The sequence below is a fragment of the Canis aureus genome, chromosome 19, assembly GCF_053574225.1.
Source record: "Canis aureus isolate CA01 chromosome 19, VMU_Caureus_v.1.0, whole genome shotgun sequence".
Classification (NCBI taxonomy): Eukaryota; Metazoa; Chordata; class Mammalia; order Carnivora; family Canidae; genus Canis; species Canis aureus.
In genome coordinates this window covers 2992322-3007537 of record NC_135629.1, presented here as the reverse complement: position 1 = coordinate 3007537, position 15216 = coordinate 2992322, and the positions used below count along the sequence as shown (strand labels likewise).

Here is a 15216-nt window from a genome sequence, read left to right as displayed (position 1 = left end):
AGATTTCAATCCAAATCTAAGTAACTCCAAAGTTGGTACCTTCCCCACTTTACCACTCTACTTCCATGGTGAAGGATATTTCAGAGGCTGTTATTTTGGCATAGCCTCTAGAGTAACTAGGAGATAGTAAGAAATTAAACCTATTACAGGAATCAGGAAGAAGGGTTATTGTAATAATTGGCAGTGATCCCCATCACAGCAGGGCATACTTCAAATCCCAAAAGCAGACTGGAATTTTGCTAAGACAACTAACAAATGACTGTAATCCTCTGGGTGAATCCTCAAAACTGGTAAGGTCTTGGGGGTTCTATATGGTATTTGCCCCAATTCCAATTATACATACAATGAAAAACAAAATCTGAACTAAGGCTACCACAAAAATACCTGAAAACTGAACCTCATTTCATTTCAAAGCTTCTAAGCATATTTGGGGATTAAGGAACAAATGTTGGGAATATGGTCTCTTTTGGACTGAATCTGACAACATGGTGGCTTTTATTTGAGTGATTATGAATCCGGTCCTCAGTTCTGAATAACCAGAAACTAGATTCTAAGCTACTACAAAAGCCTTCTTGACTGCTGTCTCCATTTCCAATCTTTCTTTACCTTTGATCTGTTATTTAATCCTCACCTCACCAATACTTCCAAACATTCTTTAATCATGTTGCTTTTGCATAGTTTCTCAGTACTTACTATTGTTCTTTTGGTTCTCCACCATAGACCTTTGTAACTTGGCTGCCGGTTTATCTATAAACTCTGTCTCCTGCAGCTCCCTACACCTGGTAGGTTCATTTATTCACTATCCTGTTATTCTCTATTCTTACTACATTCATTCTTACCTCCAAGTCTCTGCTTGAGCTTTCTCCCTCCTCATTTTTTCCCCTGCCACTTCACACCATCTCCCTTCCTAGGTGTACTCTTTTTTCTCTGTCACCTACCCAAATCTTATGTGTCACTTAGCATCTCCCTCCTTTCATTCACCTAGGAGACATTTGTTCATGCCAATAAGTGTAAGCTCTAAAGGCTGTCACTAAGGTGGCTTTCCCCATATGATTTATCAAAACCCACATCTAGTGTAGCTGTGGCTCCACATTAGGTGGAAATCTCATTTTTGTTCAACTGATGAATCACTTTTATCACACTTTTGACTACTTCCAACTTTAATATAATTAGGAGATCAGCCCTTCCCTCCCAGGAGTTATACATCTATCCTAGGCAATCTAGCCCAGTTTAGATATTGTCTCTTCTGGGCCTAAGACACAGCATATGGTTATAACCAAGTAACAAATGTATTTCCAGAGGAAAAACTTAATTATAATTATGAGTCTCAGAACTGAGGTAGTCATAAATTATGTTGCATAATGTTCTTAAAATTATAAAACTATTAATATTTGACTGCATTAATTATTTTGCTCCATGCTGTGCAGGCAGCCAAGAGATAATGGCTTCCCTTTAGCAAAAAAAAAAAAAAAAAAAAAGCTATTCAAATGCTTGATTTGCTCTCAGCCTGTATCTCCTGCTTTTTCTTTGCTATCTTTTTGGTACCCATCATCTTCCCTATGTTTTTGTCAGTTAGTCATGGGATAAAGTAAAGAATACTGGAATATTTATCAGTTTACCAGCTGGTCAGCCTCCTTGTCCCAGTCTCATCCTTTCCCACATAGGAGAGGGACAGCAGGAAAAGGAGGGAAGGTGATGGAATGTGTTTAGAAGAACGAAGGACTTAATAAAAGAGAAAAAAATAAGAAGTGAAGAAGGATAAGGGAAGCATAGATGTTTTAGGACTTTAGTGGAAATGAACAAGTCTTTCATCAATCCCTACTGGTTAGTATAAGACCACACATATTTAAGAAAGAAGAAAAAAATGCATTCAGAAGAGAATTATTTGCTAACACCTCTATAGAAATTTGGTAGGTGATACAAAATGAAGAGGATTGGCATAATCCGTGCCTTACCTATGGGTGGCTTACTCTACTAGCACAATCACAGTTGGTTGCAAAACCCACATTTCATCAACTAACGGTGGCCAAAGGCTTATTCCCATTTCAAAATATTGTACTTGATACTATATATAAAGATGTATCACTATTGTTCTTGCATTCCAAGACACCTGAAAATTCCATATAAATAATTTTGTTTTCAATAAGTCAATGGACTTTCATTTAATCTTATCTGACTGTGCTCTGGAAAAACAAGAAACAAAAGAACATTTTTGGCTAGTTACAAATACATCTGAACTGGGATGCAATAGGAAGGGAGAATCTGTCATTTTTACTGAGGCAAACTGCTGAGAAAAATAAAAGTAGTTATACTCTTTTCGCAATATGCTTCTTCTTACCTAAAACATAAATCTCACTGTTGACTACAGCTGTACTGAATCGGTACTTAGAGAACTTCATGGGCGCCCGGTCTGTCCATTGATCTTGGCTGGGGTCATACTGCAACAGTCTGTTGCTGAGTCGATCTGGTTCTTCATCAGGAAGATCCATCTGTGTGAAATATGACAGCTGATATAATAACATACCACTCAGAAATCTGAGTACATGAATGCAATTAATCCAAGCATGACAGCTAAGGAGATGAATAGGAGTTAGCTGTTGAGACTCACACTCAAAAACACACCAGATCCCGTGACTTGGGGGTGATAAGTATGCCGTCAATGTCAGAGGAATTTATATTCTTTAATAATGGAGTTAGGGTGTCGGCTTATAGCAAACAATCTGTGATCTGAGCAAAGAGACAAGACAGCACTTTTTAAAAAATGAAGCAACTGCAGAGCCTTAAAAATGAAACCCAACTTTCTTGAACAGTATTTAAAGTGCTATTTCAGCAAACTTTATAGTGCTAGAGTTTAATATTTGTGAGAAATTTTAAAAATTCATAAGGCATTTTTCTCTGTAATATTTTTCTAATCCAGACAGAACAAAATTAAGAAAATGTTTTAGTGTTTCAGTAATCAGAGTATGACCTATAGGAATAGTCTGAACTTAATTTTCAAGATTGATGGATTAATACACATTATTTGCAGTTTTTATGTATTTATTTATATGCATTTTAATTAATAGAGGCAGTAAAAACTGAACTATTTATTCTTACACACATGAAATAGCTTCCCCTAATCGTAAACTTCAGGTGAAGTAGTGTCGTCTTTGATGTATCAAGAACTTTTATGACATCAAAGGATGCTTTTTAAGTGTCTTTTGTTTTGGATGCAGGTGTTTCACACAGAAATAATTGCCATCCTTAGGAAAATTGTAATTAATTTAATTACTTTAAATACACCAGGGATTATGGTCGCTATGATGCAATCGCAACCCCAGGTTATCTTGGAATTTAATGTATTGTATTAGGTAGGGACCAGCTAAAGCTTTTGTTACACAATAAATATTCATGTGTCATTTGTTCAAAGACATTATACAGTAACATATATTGATTTTATTAATTTTCCTTCTAATTTTTAAGTATTTGATCTTTATTTTAGTGGAAAGAAAACCAAAGAAAAGCCCCTCTGGAGCTTATTTATGCAAAATTAACTCTGTAATGGACAGCTCTGAAAATGCTTAATTACAAATAACTGGTCAGGTTTCAGCTACTAGCTGTGATTAAATCTGTACTACTTTTTGATACACAGGAAACATTTCAAAATGTATTAAATGTGAAGTTTAAGTTTTAGAAACAGGTATGATAGGCAATAAATGGTAAAATCCAAGCTTATGAAATGAATGCAAAAAGCATTGGTTTTATTAGTTTGATCATGAAGCAAATTTCCAAAACAAGAAATTATATAGGCAAAGATAAGTATACTTTTTTGTCATGGGGATGGACAATGAGCCAGTAAGATTCATCTCATGAGAAAAACTGGCAGACCAGGGCAGAAGGCAGCTGGCGTGCTACTGAGAGCTCAAGGCATTTGGAGAGAGAAGACGGAGGGCTACTGTGGTCATGCTCTACTGACTTTGCAATCTTGGCTTGCCAGGTCTTTGCTGGGCTTCAATGCAAATGGTATCCTGGTTTCTCTTTCTGCTGGTGCCCAGCAAAGACATTAAATGTTTAAAATCACAATATAATATACTTTTGTGAAAATGATTGTGCCATCACAGGCGGAATATTCTGGTTTCCCACTAAGACTAAGAACTTCATTTTTTAAGATTTTTATTTATTTATAAAGACATGAGAGACATAGAGAGAGGCAGAGACACAGGCAGAGGGAGAAGCAGATTCCCTACGGGGAACCCGATGCAGGACTCGATCCCAGGACCCCAGAATCACAACCTGAGCCAAAGGCAGATGCTCCACCACTGAGCCACGCAGGTGCCCCTAGACTAAGAACTTTAAATTTGGAAAAGACCTAGGAGCTACTTGCCTCAGCTCAGACAACTATTAAGCAGACAGAAGTGGGATGAGGATCCAGTGTCTCTTATCTCTTACTTAGATGCTCCCCACAAATCATTCCCCAGCAGAAGCCTCATTCATAATTAGCAAGAATGGGAAGGATTATAAAGAGCATAGCATGAATACTGAATGAAGTTGTGTCTATGAATAACACACTTTAAAATTCATTCTCCTAAACTGCCTTAACACTTTACAATCTTAAGTTTAATATCCTATAAAAGGCATTTTACCAAGATGTAAGTCATGCTCTTTTAGTGTTCAATAACTACAATATTTTTCAACACAGCAGCCAGATGTAGCACAGCCATGCCAATTACATGTACAGGACATCTCTTAACCTGAGGGGTCCAGCCTCCGATCACATAAAGCTTATTATTCACTGTTACTACGGCATGACATGCCAACTGCAGTGGAAGGGGAGACATCCTTCTCCAACTGTCCCGTTCTACAGAATACTTATCGACACAGTTTGTAATGAGATACTGGTTTTTAACTTTCATCTGTCCTCCTATAACATAGAGGTCATTATGGACACTGCCCAGAGCATATAGCTCTCGAAATTCAGCTGTGCATAACTTTTCCCAAAACTGGTTTCCTCTATCATGATACCTGCAAATTAAAAGAGAGAACCCAGGATTAGTGTTAACTGGAAAACAACTTATCCAAGAAACACACTTAAGTTTCTTCTCCAGCTAGAAACAACACCATTTGGTTCTTCTAATTGGAGAGGAAGAAACATTAAGATAGTAATAGAGGTTTGTGCTTCTTTTTTGGCAAGGATTAATGAACAAACTATAATGTTCACAGAAATAATTAACCGTATCTCTCTGCAGAATTTTAGAAAATATATTGACAAAGTATAGATTATCCAGGACTAGCTTTCATTTCCTAATTCTGAGACAGAAAATCAAGAACAAATAGGAAATCTTGCAACAAATCATTTGTAATTTTACTATACTATAAAAGAGGAAGGAATAAAAATGAAATACAAAAATGTCTTATTCTGTAGACTAGAAGTCTCATTTTAATACTACATTAAAGCGATCAGCTTTCCAGTAGAGAATCTCAAAATATCTCAATTCAGATATTTCTAATGGGACAAATTAGAATGCACAGAATTTTAAGGATTGTTCTTGTAGTTGTAACTAGCTTAGAACAGAGTCAGGAGCACCTGTAGATGTTTGCTGCTACATTTAACATCTGTTTTAATGCTATAGGTATGATAATTTTGCCAATTTCTTCTATGAAAAAGTATGTCAGTCTGAGAAGGGTTTTGGAAAGTAGGCACACCAGGATATATGGTCTCTCAGTACCTCCTAGAGTACAGCACATTAACTATGTATGTGGTGGGGCAGGGGGGGGAATTCTGTAGTCACTAAATATATGATTTTATGGGTATCTTTTGTCTTGCCTCTTGATAATGGTAAGTCTGTTTTCTCCAATCATGATTTGGGACACATTGTCTAAGAAGAACAAAAGTACTTATGGGGACATTGGGATGTGAAATTAGATCTGTCCCAGAAAATCCAGAATATATTCTGGAATTCAAAACTAAAACAAAACCAGGAAAATATAGAAAATAAGAAAAAAAAAGGTGTTCTGCTTGGAAACAAATGAAGAAATTATGAATGTTCTATATGGGGTAAAATTTTAAAGTACAGACTACTTATTTTGTATCAAACATTATTTTGTATCGGATTATAGTAGTTTTTGCTTGTTCCGGGGAGCCAACTCTTATACTCTTCCCTAGAGATAACTCCTTGCTTCAGGCTTGACAGGGAAGTTGGAAGATAATGTTTCTTTCCTGGAGGGCATGTCTGGCTTGTCACACACTGAGCGCAGAAACTGAACAAACTCAGTGATCGTTGTCTTCTATGTAATTCTAGGTAGGGAGCCAGTCCCTGGAATCACAGATGATATTTTCACCACTAGTTTTAATTGGACTGGATTTTAGAAGAGGAAGGAGGGTTGATGGAATTTGGTGGCATCAATGGTGGTGTGGGGTGGGTACTGAAGTAAAGCCAGTGGATGAGGATATCAAGAGAACTAAAAAATAGGTTTAAGAAAACAGGCCAAGATTGAAATACATCCCATGAAGATTGGGAAGTTATGTGTTTGCTGGGCAATCACGCTAATATGATTTTAACCCTATGAACTAAAAATGGGGAGAGAAAATGTCCAGATAAAACTATAAAACATATTAAGAAAAATGGATATGACATAAAATGCAATAGTGACAAAAGCGGTTCAACATTCACAGAGGTTGATCGTGTACATATCTTCAGCTGTCTGTACCCCCAAGTATGAGAAAGAATTACAGGAGATGGAAAGGTATATCTTTTCTGAAAAGAAATGACCTACTAGAGTACAGGTCTACTTCCTCTTTTAAGCCAAGAAATATATCTGTATAGAAGTCTACGAACTATATAGAGTAGAGGCAAGTTGAAGAGTATCCAGGCAAAGATAAAAGGGGTAAGAACAGAAATATTATTATAGGAATGTACCACGAGATGATCATTTCTCACACATATAATAAACTGGAACTAACATGACCTTCAGTAGTGCTATAAGACTTTAATTATCTAGATATCTGCTGGAAGTCTGTCTTATTTAAGCCCAAAGCAATGCTTCTTATATTTCCATTATTTGCCTTGCTGACCATTTCATTATTGGAGGAAGTAATAAGTAATAATAATAAGTAATAATAAGTGTATGTCATCAGAAAGGGAAGTAGGCTTTCAAAAAAAAGAGGAAAGATGTCTGAGGATCATAACAGAAAGACACCTGGACAAGGTTGGATGTTTATTAAAAATAATGGCAGTCAAGAATTAGGCAGGAGACATGAATAGACATTTCTCTAAAGAAGACATACAAATGGCCAACAGACACATGAAAAAATATTCAACATCACTCAGCGTCAGGGAAATACAAATCAAAACCACAATGAGATGCTACCTCTCACCAGTCAGAATGGCTAAAATCAACAAGACAAAGAAACAACAGGTGTTGGTAAGAATGTGGAGAAAAAGGAACCCTTGTGCACTGTGGGTGGGAATGCAAACTCATGCAGCCACTCAGGAAAACAGTATGGAGGTTCCTCAAGAAGTTAAAAATAGCGCTACCCTATGACCCAGCAATTACACTAGGTATTTATCCAAAGGATACAAACATAGTGACTCAAAGGAGCACAGACACCTCATATTTATAGCAGCAATATTCACAATAGTCAAAGTAGGAAAGAGCCCAGATGTCCATCAACAGATGAATGGATAAAGATGTGGTGTGTGTGTGTATGTGTATACATATATAGTGGAATATTACTCAGCCATTAGAAAGGATGAAATCTTCATTTGCAACAACATGGGCGAACTAAAAGGTATTATGCCAAATGAAGTAAGTCAATCAGAGAAAGACAAATATCATGATTTCACTCATATGTGGAATTTAAGAAATAAAACAAATGAACAAAGGGGAAGGGAGGGAAAAATAAAATAGGACGAAATCAAAGTGGGAGACAAACCATAAGAGACTCTTAACTCTAGGAAACAAACTGAGGGTTGCTGGATGGGAAGTGGTGGTGGGGGGGGCATGGGGTATGGGAATGGGGAATAGGAATGCTGGGTGAGGAGTATTAAGGAAGGTGTGTGATGTAATGAACTTTGGGTATTCTATGCAACTGATGAATCACTAAACTCTACCTCTGAAATTAATAATGCACTATATGTTAATTAATTGAATTTAAATACAATAAAAAATAAAAATAATGGCAGAACCATGGACTGTCCTGATGAGGAAGAAAAAGAGCTATGTAAAGAACCTGAGGTATTTGTAGAAGAGGCCCTACAATGAAAAGAAGGGCACCTAGGGGTCTGACATCCTGGCTCTGTAGTCATAATTGTTCTGAGGGAGACTGTGCTTGCTGCCCAGGGACACGTTCTGCCCTCAAGGGCACAGGGCCAGGTCTCACCCAGAGCTCTACAGTCCCTCCCCTATCACTACTAAGGGGGATGAAGGTAAAAGGGGGAAAGGCCTATAGCTGAAAGCAGATAATGGAATGTTAAGAGAGGACAAAAAAATAGTAGACCTCTTAACCCTTTCTTTGTCCCAACTTTGCCGGCAATAATTCCTTTCTCACTGAAAAGTCTTAACAAATCCTCATAAGGGGGAAATGAGAGGGAGAGGATACCGAAGGAGAGCTTTACTACCTAGTGCTTATTCTATATACATATTTTTTATTTACCAAGTTAGACTGAAGCCCTGAAAGCTCACTGAATACTTGCTGAATAAACAGTAAACGAATGTATGCTCCTCATATTTGAGACCTAGATAATATGCTATTTAGCAGATACTCATGTCTCCTATGATTCTAGAATTTGAACCATTCTTAGGCCACAGGCATTTTATGCTACTGGAGGTTTAGAAGATCTACAAATTAAGGATGTAGAATGAAAGCCAACAGATAATTAGTAATTCTTGGTTGAGAAAAAAAATTATTTACTACTCTGAATTATGAGCTAAAGATATCAGTTCAAAGGGATCAGTATTAATAAACTTTTCTTCTTGTTAAAAGTCATATCAAGCTCTTCAAAACTTGTAACTAAGCAATTACATTCTTTCATATGGATCAATAATGAAAGCTAAGCATGAAACTACAAATAGAATCATAACATATACACATTTAACTTATGGAAATCCAACTGTATGCTCTTAACAAATAAAAGGAAAAAACAAATTTTAAAATGTGGGTGATTTCATTATGAATTTTATATATATATAAAACATGTAATTATAGATAATTCTGACTACATGTAATTGAAGATATGAGCACTCTTTCCAGAGTACTTTCTTCTACCGTTGCTAATGTCAAAGCAAGATAATTAAAACCAATTTACAAATATTTGCGGGATACAAACCTATAGATTTCAACATTCTTGTTTTTTTGTCTAGAGAGTTTAGAGGCACTTGCTTCTCCAGCCACAATTATGGTGTTGTTTTCCATGACCACACCAGCACACACGGTTCCCAAGCCCTCTCCATACTTGGGAGAGGAGACAAAATAGGTCTTCCGTGAAACAGGATCAAAACAAAAACTGGCGTCCCCATAGTTCCTATGTCGTGACCTGATTCCTGAAGAATTGTTGCCAATGCAAAGCAACAGACTAGTAGTCTCCATGCCATAACGAAGATTTAGAGAGTGCTGCTGGGGAGTCTTGATGGCTTTGAATGCATTTTGAATTATGTCAATGCAATTTGCATCACATAGAAGCATTGTGTTCCTTTTTAGGGCTTGTCTTAAAAAAGAAGGATTTATAAGTTCCAATCTGACCTGCTTCAAAAGCTCAACAAGATGCTCTGTGCGCATTTCTTGGTTATGATTTACCCACCTCAGGACTAAGTCCAGAATGCTCTCTTCTCTCGATATGTTAAGGTCATCTGATTTGATAAGTTTCAGAAATTGGTGTGCTTCGATTTCTAGTATTTCTTCATGTAAGCTTACCTCAGCAAAGTGCTGATATAAATATTTCTTCGATTGATCAGATAAATCTTCAGCTCCTATCTGCTTTGCAAAATAATAGATACCTACACAGTTTGAGGCATCCATATGGTCCATCATATATTTTTGACACACACTAAAGATTTCTTCCATCTGCATAAAATAGGCAGCCATAGCTACAGTCTGTACATTGGCATTATTGATTTCTAAAGCTGCGTTGTACATATAATTCAATATCACGGACACACTTTCTGCTGTGATGTCATAAAGTATGACTTCCCTCTGAGTACATTCAAGTAGTCCACAGGTGAACATAGCTTTGAAATAGGGACTAAATGCAGACAGGACCAGCCGGTGGCAAGGAAATTTCTCCCCTTCTGCTATCAGTACTACATCGATCATTTCTGCTAATTCTCTCATGTTCTTAACTTGATTCAGTAAGTTCAAACTATGTTGGTATTTTTCTTTTCCCTCAGTCTTGCACTCCATGATACACTTTTCAATGTTTCTAAGTACGACGTCTTCAAATTTAGCTGGATTCTTGAGGGGCTATTTGCATGTCTGATTATTCACAAAGCAACAGAGATGTCCTGGAACACTCCTGATGGAAAGAAAAGAATCCTGTTTCCTGTAAGAAAAAGATTTTCTGTGATTTAAATATGCAGCATTAGTACTAAGAAGTATTTATAAATAAGTGTTATGCATTCCAAATGCAGTAAAGACAACCACTTTTGTATCTAAAAATAATGTGAGAGTATAAACAAGTAAATTATTAACTACTAACACTATTAACCTAATCTGCAGCAGAGATTTTTCTAGGAGGGCTGGTAAATCCTCCCTGGCAAGGTGAATGAAGAGAAGTGATAAGATGGTACATTTTGCAATTCCATTTGCAAAATACAAATACCAAATACAGCGGGCTCACAGGCCAAGGAGCAGGGGCATTAGGTAACCTGCTCTCCGAGGAGATGCATCACTGAAAATGTCATGTGCACCTGCCCCCAAAAACACACTCGAATATCATAATGGCCACAGAACCACACAGGAGGACTAAGGGGAAAAAAGTCCATTAAAATTCTGTTCAAACTTCTCCTCTGGGGGAAATAATTCAAAATGGTGCTTTGGAAAGCACCACCAAATGACTGTTGATCTGAGAATTCATAACACTCGAAACATACAACTAAACCATTCTAAACTTAGAAAGTGCACAAAAGCCATCCCATTCTTCCATCCCCACTTCTTGTTAAGCTTCTCTTCGCTCCCTACTTCACAGCAGCTGCGATGGACTCCCTTCTCCCCTTAAAAAGCACTGGTCTAATCAAAAGTCTCTTGAACCTAGTTGTCTGTCTTCACCTTGCCCTGGGGAATGGAAACAGGGCCCTTCAAGGACATTAATTAGCTATTTTGATTTAAAGAAAGACATTCCTGGAGTCAGCAACCTTCAGGGGAGAAGCAGATCTCCAGGCCCTGTCACCCTGTCTAGTTCTTACTTGGTTATAAGTTGCACACAGAATAAATGATGGTAGAAAAGTCAGTACTAAGTACTAGGAATTAAGAGAGGAAGACAGGCAGTAATTTCAATCAGACAAAAGCTAATTTTTCAGCTGTAAAAGTAGAACATTTAGATGTTCTACATCTCTGTAATCCTATCAAGATTAGAATGCTCAGTGAGATTTCTCCATTTCAATTCTCAGTGTATTACAATGAGAGATGGCACTTTTTTTGGTGTTGAATTAAAGTTCATTTCAGGAAACAAGGATTAGGCACCATAGGAAGATTTAAGTATATAATGGCAACTATAAGACCTAAAAATCACTGCACTGGAGCATGTAGAATGATAATAACTAGCCAATCTCAGAACCTGTATACCTGAATCAGGAATAAAACCCTGCTTGTCAGATGTGCCAGCATTAATGGCTCAGCTTTATTTCAATAAAAGCTTAAGTCTTTGTGAGGCCTTGCAGGTTAAAAGTGAACCTTTGCTTTTTTACTTTCATCTGTTTTAGACTTTAACAAAGAGAATCCAATTGTGGGTAATTAAGAGGTCATTATATTTCTGAGCTCTCCTACAACACATTAGGAGTAGCCCAAGTCATATCATATGGACCTCTTTGTACATAAACACATCAATCAACTTTATAGATGGCAGCTGTTACTTTGAGCTGAAAACCAGAAGTTTCCTTATAAGGAAATAAATATTAACAAATTTCTACTATTCCATTTGTACTGATACCTAAAAATCACTTAGAGGATATTGGTACCAGTGCTAGAAAGCCAAGAGCAGTTTCCAGATAGGATCACTAGATCCAGTATGATGTAGGCAGTTCAGACTCATTAGTTCCTAAAGTGTTGACCTTGATGCTGCTAGGAAGAAATGAGATGCTAGGGACCCCAACGTTATGACAGCAAACCTAGGATTTTGTATCTTTTTTTTTTTTTTTTTTTTAAGATTTATTTATTTAGGGGTATGGGGGGTGGCTCAGTGGTTGAACATCTGCCTTTGGCTCAGGTCATGATCCTGGGGTCCTGGGATTGAGCCCCACATCAGGCTCCCTGCATGGAGCCTGCTTCTCCTCTGCCTGTGTCTCTGCCTCTCTGTGTCTCTCATGAAAAAATAAGTAAAATCTTTTTAAAAAACGATTTATTTATTTGAGAGAATGAGAGAGAGCATAAGCAGGGTTGCAGGACAGAGGGAGAAGCAGACTCTCCACTGAGCTGGGAGCCCAATGTGGGGCTTGATCCCAGGACCCTGGGGTCATGAGCTGAGCCAAAGGGGGACGCTTAACCAATTGAGCCACCCAGGTGCCTCAGGATTTCATATATTTAAGATAGGAACCAAACCACCCTTGTTGAACTTTGTGGCATAGGGCTAGCTTAATAAAAACACAGGGAGCATCAGTTTCAAAGAGAAGTTAAAAATGGAATAACTAGTAGAATACGTGCTTCTTTTCTTTATAAATATAGTAGTACCTTGTAAACAACTTTGCAGTGGACAATGTTGGGTTTCCCCCAGAGTCCAACCTGCCTTCTCTTGGAGCAGATAGAGTAGGACCACTGTGGCTGGTTCAAGGACAGATGTGAGACCTGATATCTCACATTCTGGCTAAATCAGAGTGAAGTTCAGGTCTCTGGTTCAATGGCTGGGGTGTCCATGTGTTATGTAGATGAGAGGTCTGGAACTGCTACAGCCGTGTCCCCATAAGCCAGCGTGAGGACATAGTTAATATAGGGAAGAAGGCAGAGAATCCAGAGCATGGGTTTGAAACATGCTTTACATCTCTATTTTTCAGTTTTCAGTGACAAACCATTTCCTTTATTGTTTAAGCTAGTTTGAATTGGGATTGCTGTAACTGACACTCAAGAGTCCTTACTGGTACAAAGTGGCATATGCAAAAAAGGTTGAGGAAAGGTTGCTAAAGGTAATTGCAATTACATATTTTGCAAAATTACACTTCCGTTATATTCTTATGTTTTCTGATAGTATACTGTCAAGTAAAAGAACTAGAGAAGCTTCTAATTATTCTTTAAAAAAAAAGATTTTATTTATTTATTTGAGAGAGAAAGAGTGAGAGAGTGTGTGAGAGACTCTGAAGGAGAGAAAGTGACCAGGGAGGACGAAAGAGGGAGGTAGTGGGAGGGGAAAAAGAATCTCAAGCACACAGCCAATACAGGGCTCAATCTCATGACCTCGAGATCATGACTTGAGCTGAAACCAAAAGCTTGATGCTTAACCAACTGAGCCAGCCAGGCGCCCCTTCGTTTCTTCTTGATCGAAGGCAATAATCACTAAGTGATTCTGAGTTTACCTCTTCTCATTCAATGGCCACATTTTACAGGTGCAGGAATTGAGTTTTAAACTCAGTTCTGACTCCAAAATCTGCAGTCTTAACCATTCACTCTCAAGCAAGAGTGGGCAAAGTAGGGCCAGAGAGTAAATATTTCAGGTTCTTGGGCTCTAGGGTCTCATTCCTAACAACTCAACTCTGCTGTTGTAATGCAAAATGTATGTATGTATGTAATACATAAACAAATGAGCATGGCTGTGTGCTAATGAAATGTTTTAGGGCTACTGAAACTTGAATTTCATATCTTTTCTTGTGTCACGAAACAGTATTCTTCTTTTGATTTTTAAAAGCTATTTAGAATTAAATCCATTCCTAGCTTTGGCTATACAAAAACAGGCCAGAGGACAACGACTCTTGCTCTACTGTTACAAATAAGTCCATTTTCTAGATCATGAAAAGGACAATATCCCATCTGCGTGGCTAACCTCCACTTCTCTGCTTAAGCCCCGCTGAAGAGTTTTGATTCAAAAAGATTAAAAAAGATCATCTGGTTGCCCCCAAGGATCCCAAATATAAGTCAATTTCTTGAACACACAATTTATTTGGATGCAGTTTGTCTGCACCAAATATTGGCTTCAACAACAAACACTTTTAAAACAAATAACTGTTTCCAACATTCTGAAGAAACATTTATGAATTTTTTAGAGGGTGTATATATTTGTTAAGTATCCCCTCCTCCCACTTGTTTTATACACCTCTTGAAAGCTACTCAAGATTTCAATGGATTTATGGACCAAATGAATTTACTGATGGAAATCCTGGAAAATATCCAGGCAGTTAAATGTACCACCATACTTTCAAAGACGTTCTCAGCATTGTGTCCTGTACCTATAAGGTCCAGAGAAGATACTGGCATTGTAGATGGGGGCTTTGAAGTGAGTGTGTGCTGGATTTGAATCTCAGTTTAGCCACTTACTTGCTATAATCCTAAAATGACTTAACCTTTCCAAACCTTGGTTTGTTCATCTGTAAAATGGGGAGAATGTATATAAAAGTAGGTCAGTTCTTGGCATCAATAAATGGAAATCATTGTTATTTTATAGTAGCATAGAAGAGTGTAGCTCAGAGTCTAGACACATGGGCTTTGGCTGGGTTACTGAGGTCTGGGTTTGAATCCTTGCTCTACTATCTAGTGACATGAGCAAGTTTCTTAGCCTTTCCTAGCCTTGTTCAGTTTTCTCATCTTTGAGAATTATTTAAGAATAGTTGGAAGAATTCAAGAAGACCATGCATGTACAATACATCATTTGCTTGGTAAAATCTGTTTGGTACAACTGAAGCAGGATACACCTGTATAAATGATTTTCTAATAATAACAATGTTTGGGTCCATATACAAACTGCTTGTGGGTACAGACACAGCTTATAAATAAAAGAGCGCTGACAGCAACTTTTTCTTATAATGAGGGCAGAGAGGGCAATCTCCTTTCATCAGCAAAACAAAACTGTATAAATGTTCTCAATGGTATCAATGGGAAGTTATTCT

At 37.5% G+C, this 15216-nt stretch overlaps 1 protein-coding gene across 6 annotated transcripts in view; it reads right to left on the bottom strand.

Annotated features, from left to right (window-relative positions):
- The window catches only part of KBTBD12 (kelch repeat and BTB domain containing 12), a 78851-nt gene that overhangs the window by 59763 nt on the left and 3872 nt on the right, over positions 1-15216 (bottom strand). For all 6 annotated transcript variants that reach the window (XM_077857594.1, XM_077857598.1, XM_077857599.1 and 3 more), the window contains exons 3-5: positions 9306-10514; positions 4731-5001; positions 2339-2489 (exon numbers count right to left, since the gene is read on the bottom strand). In XM_077857594.1, coding sequence (XP_077713720.1) covers positions 2339-2489; positions 4731-5001; positions 9306-10375 — 1492 coding nt within the window. In that variant the 5' untranslated portion in view covers positions 10376-10514. The remainder of the gene's footprint in view (positions 1-2338; positions 2490-4730; positions 5002-9305; positions 10515-15216) is intronic.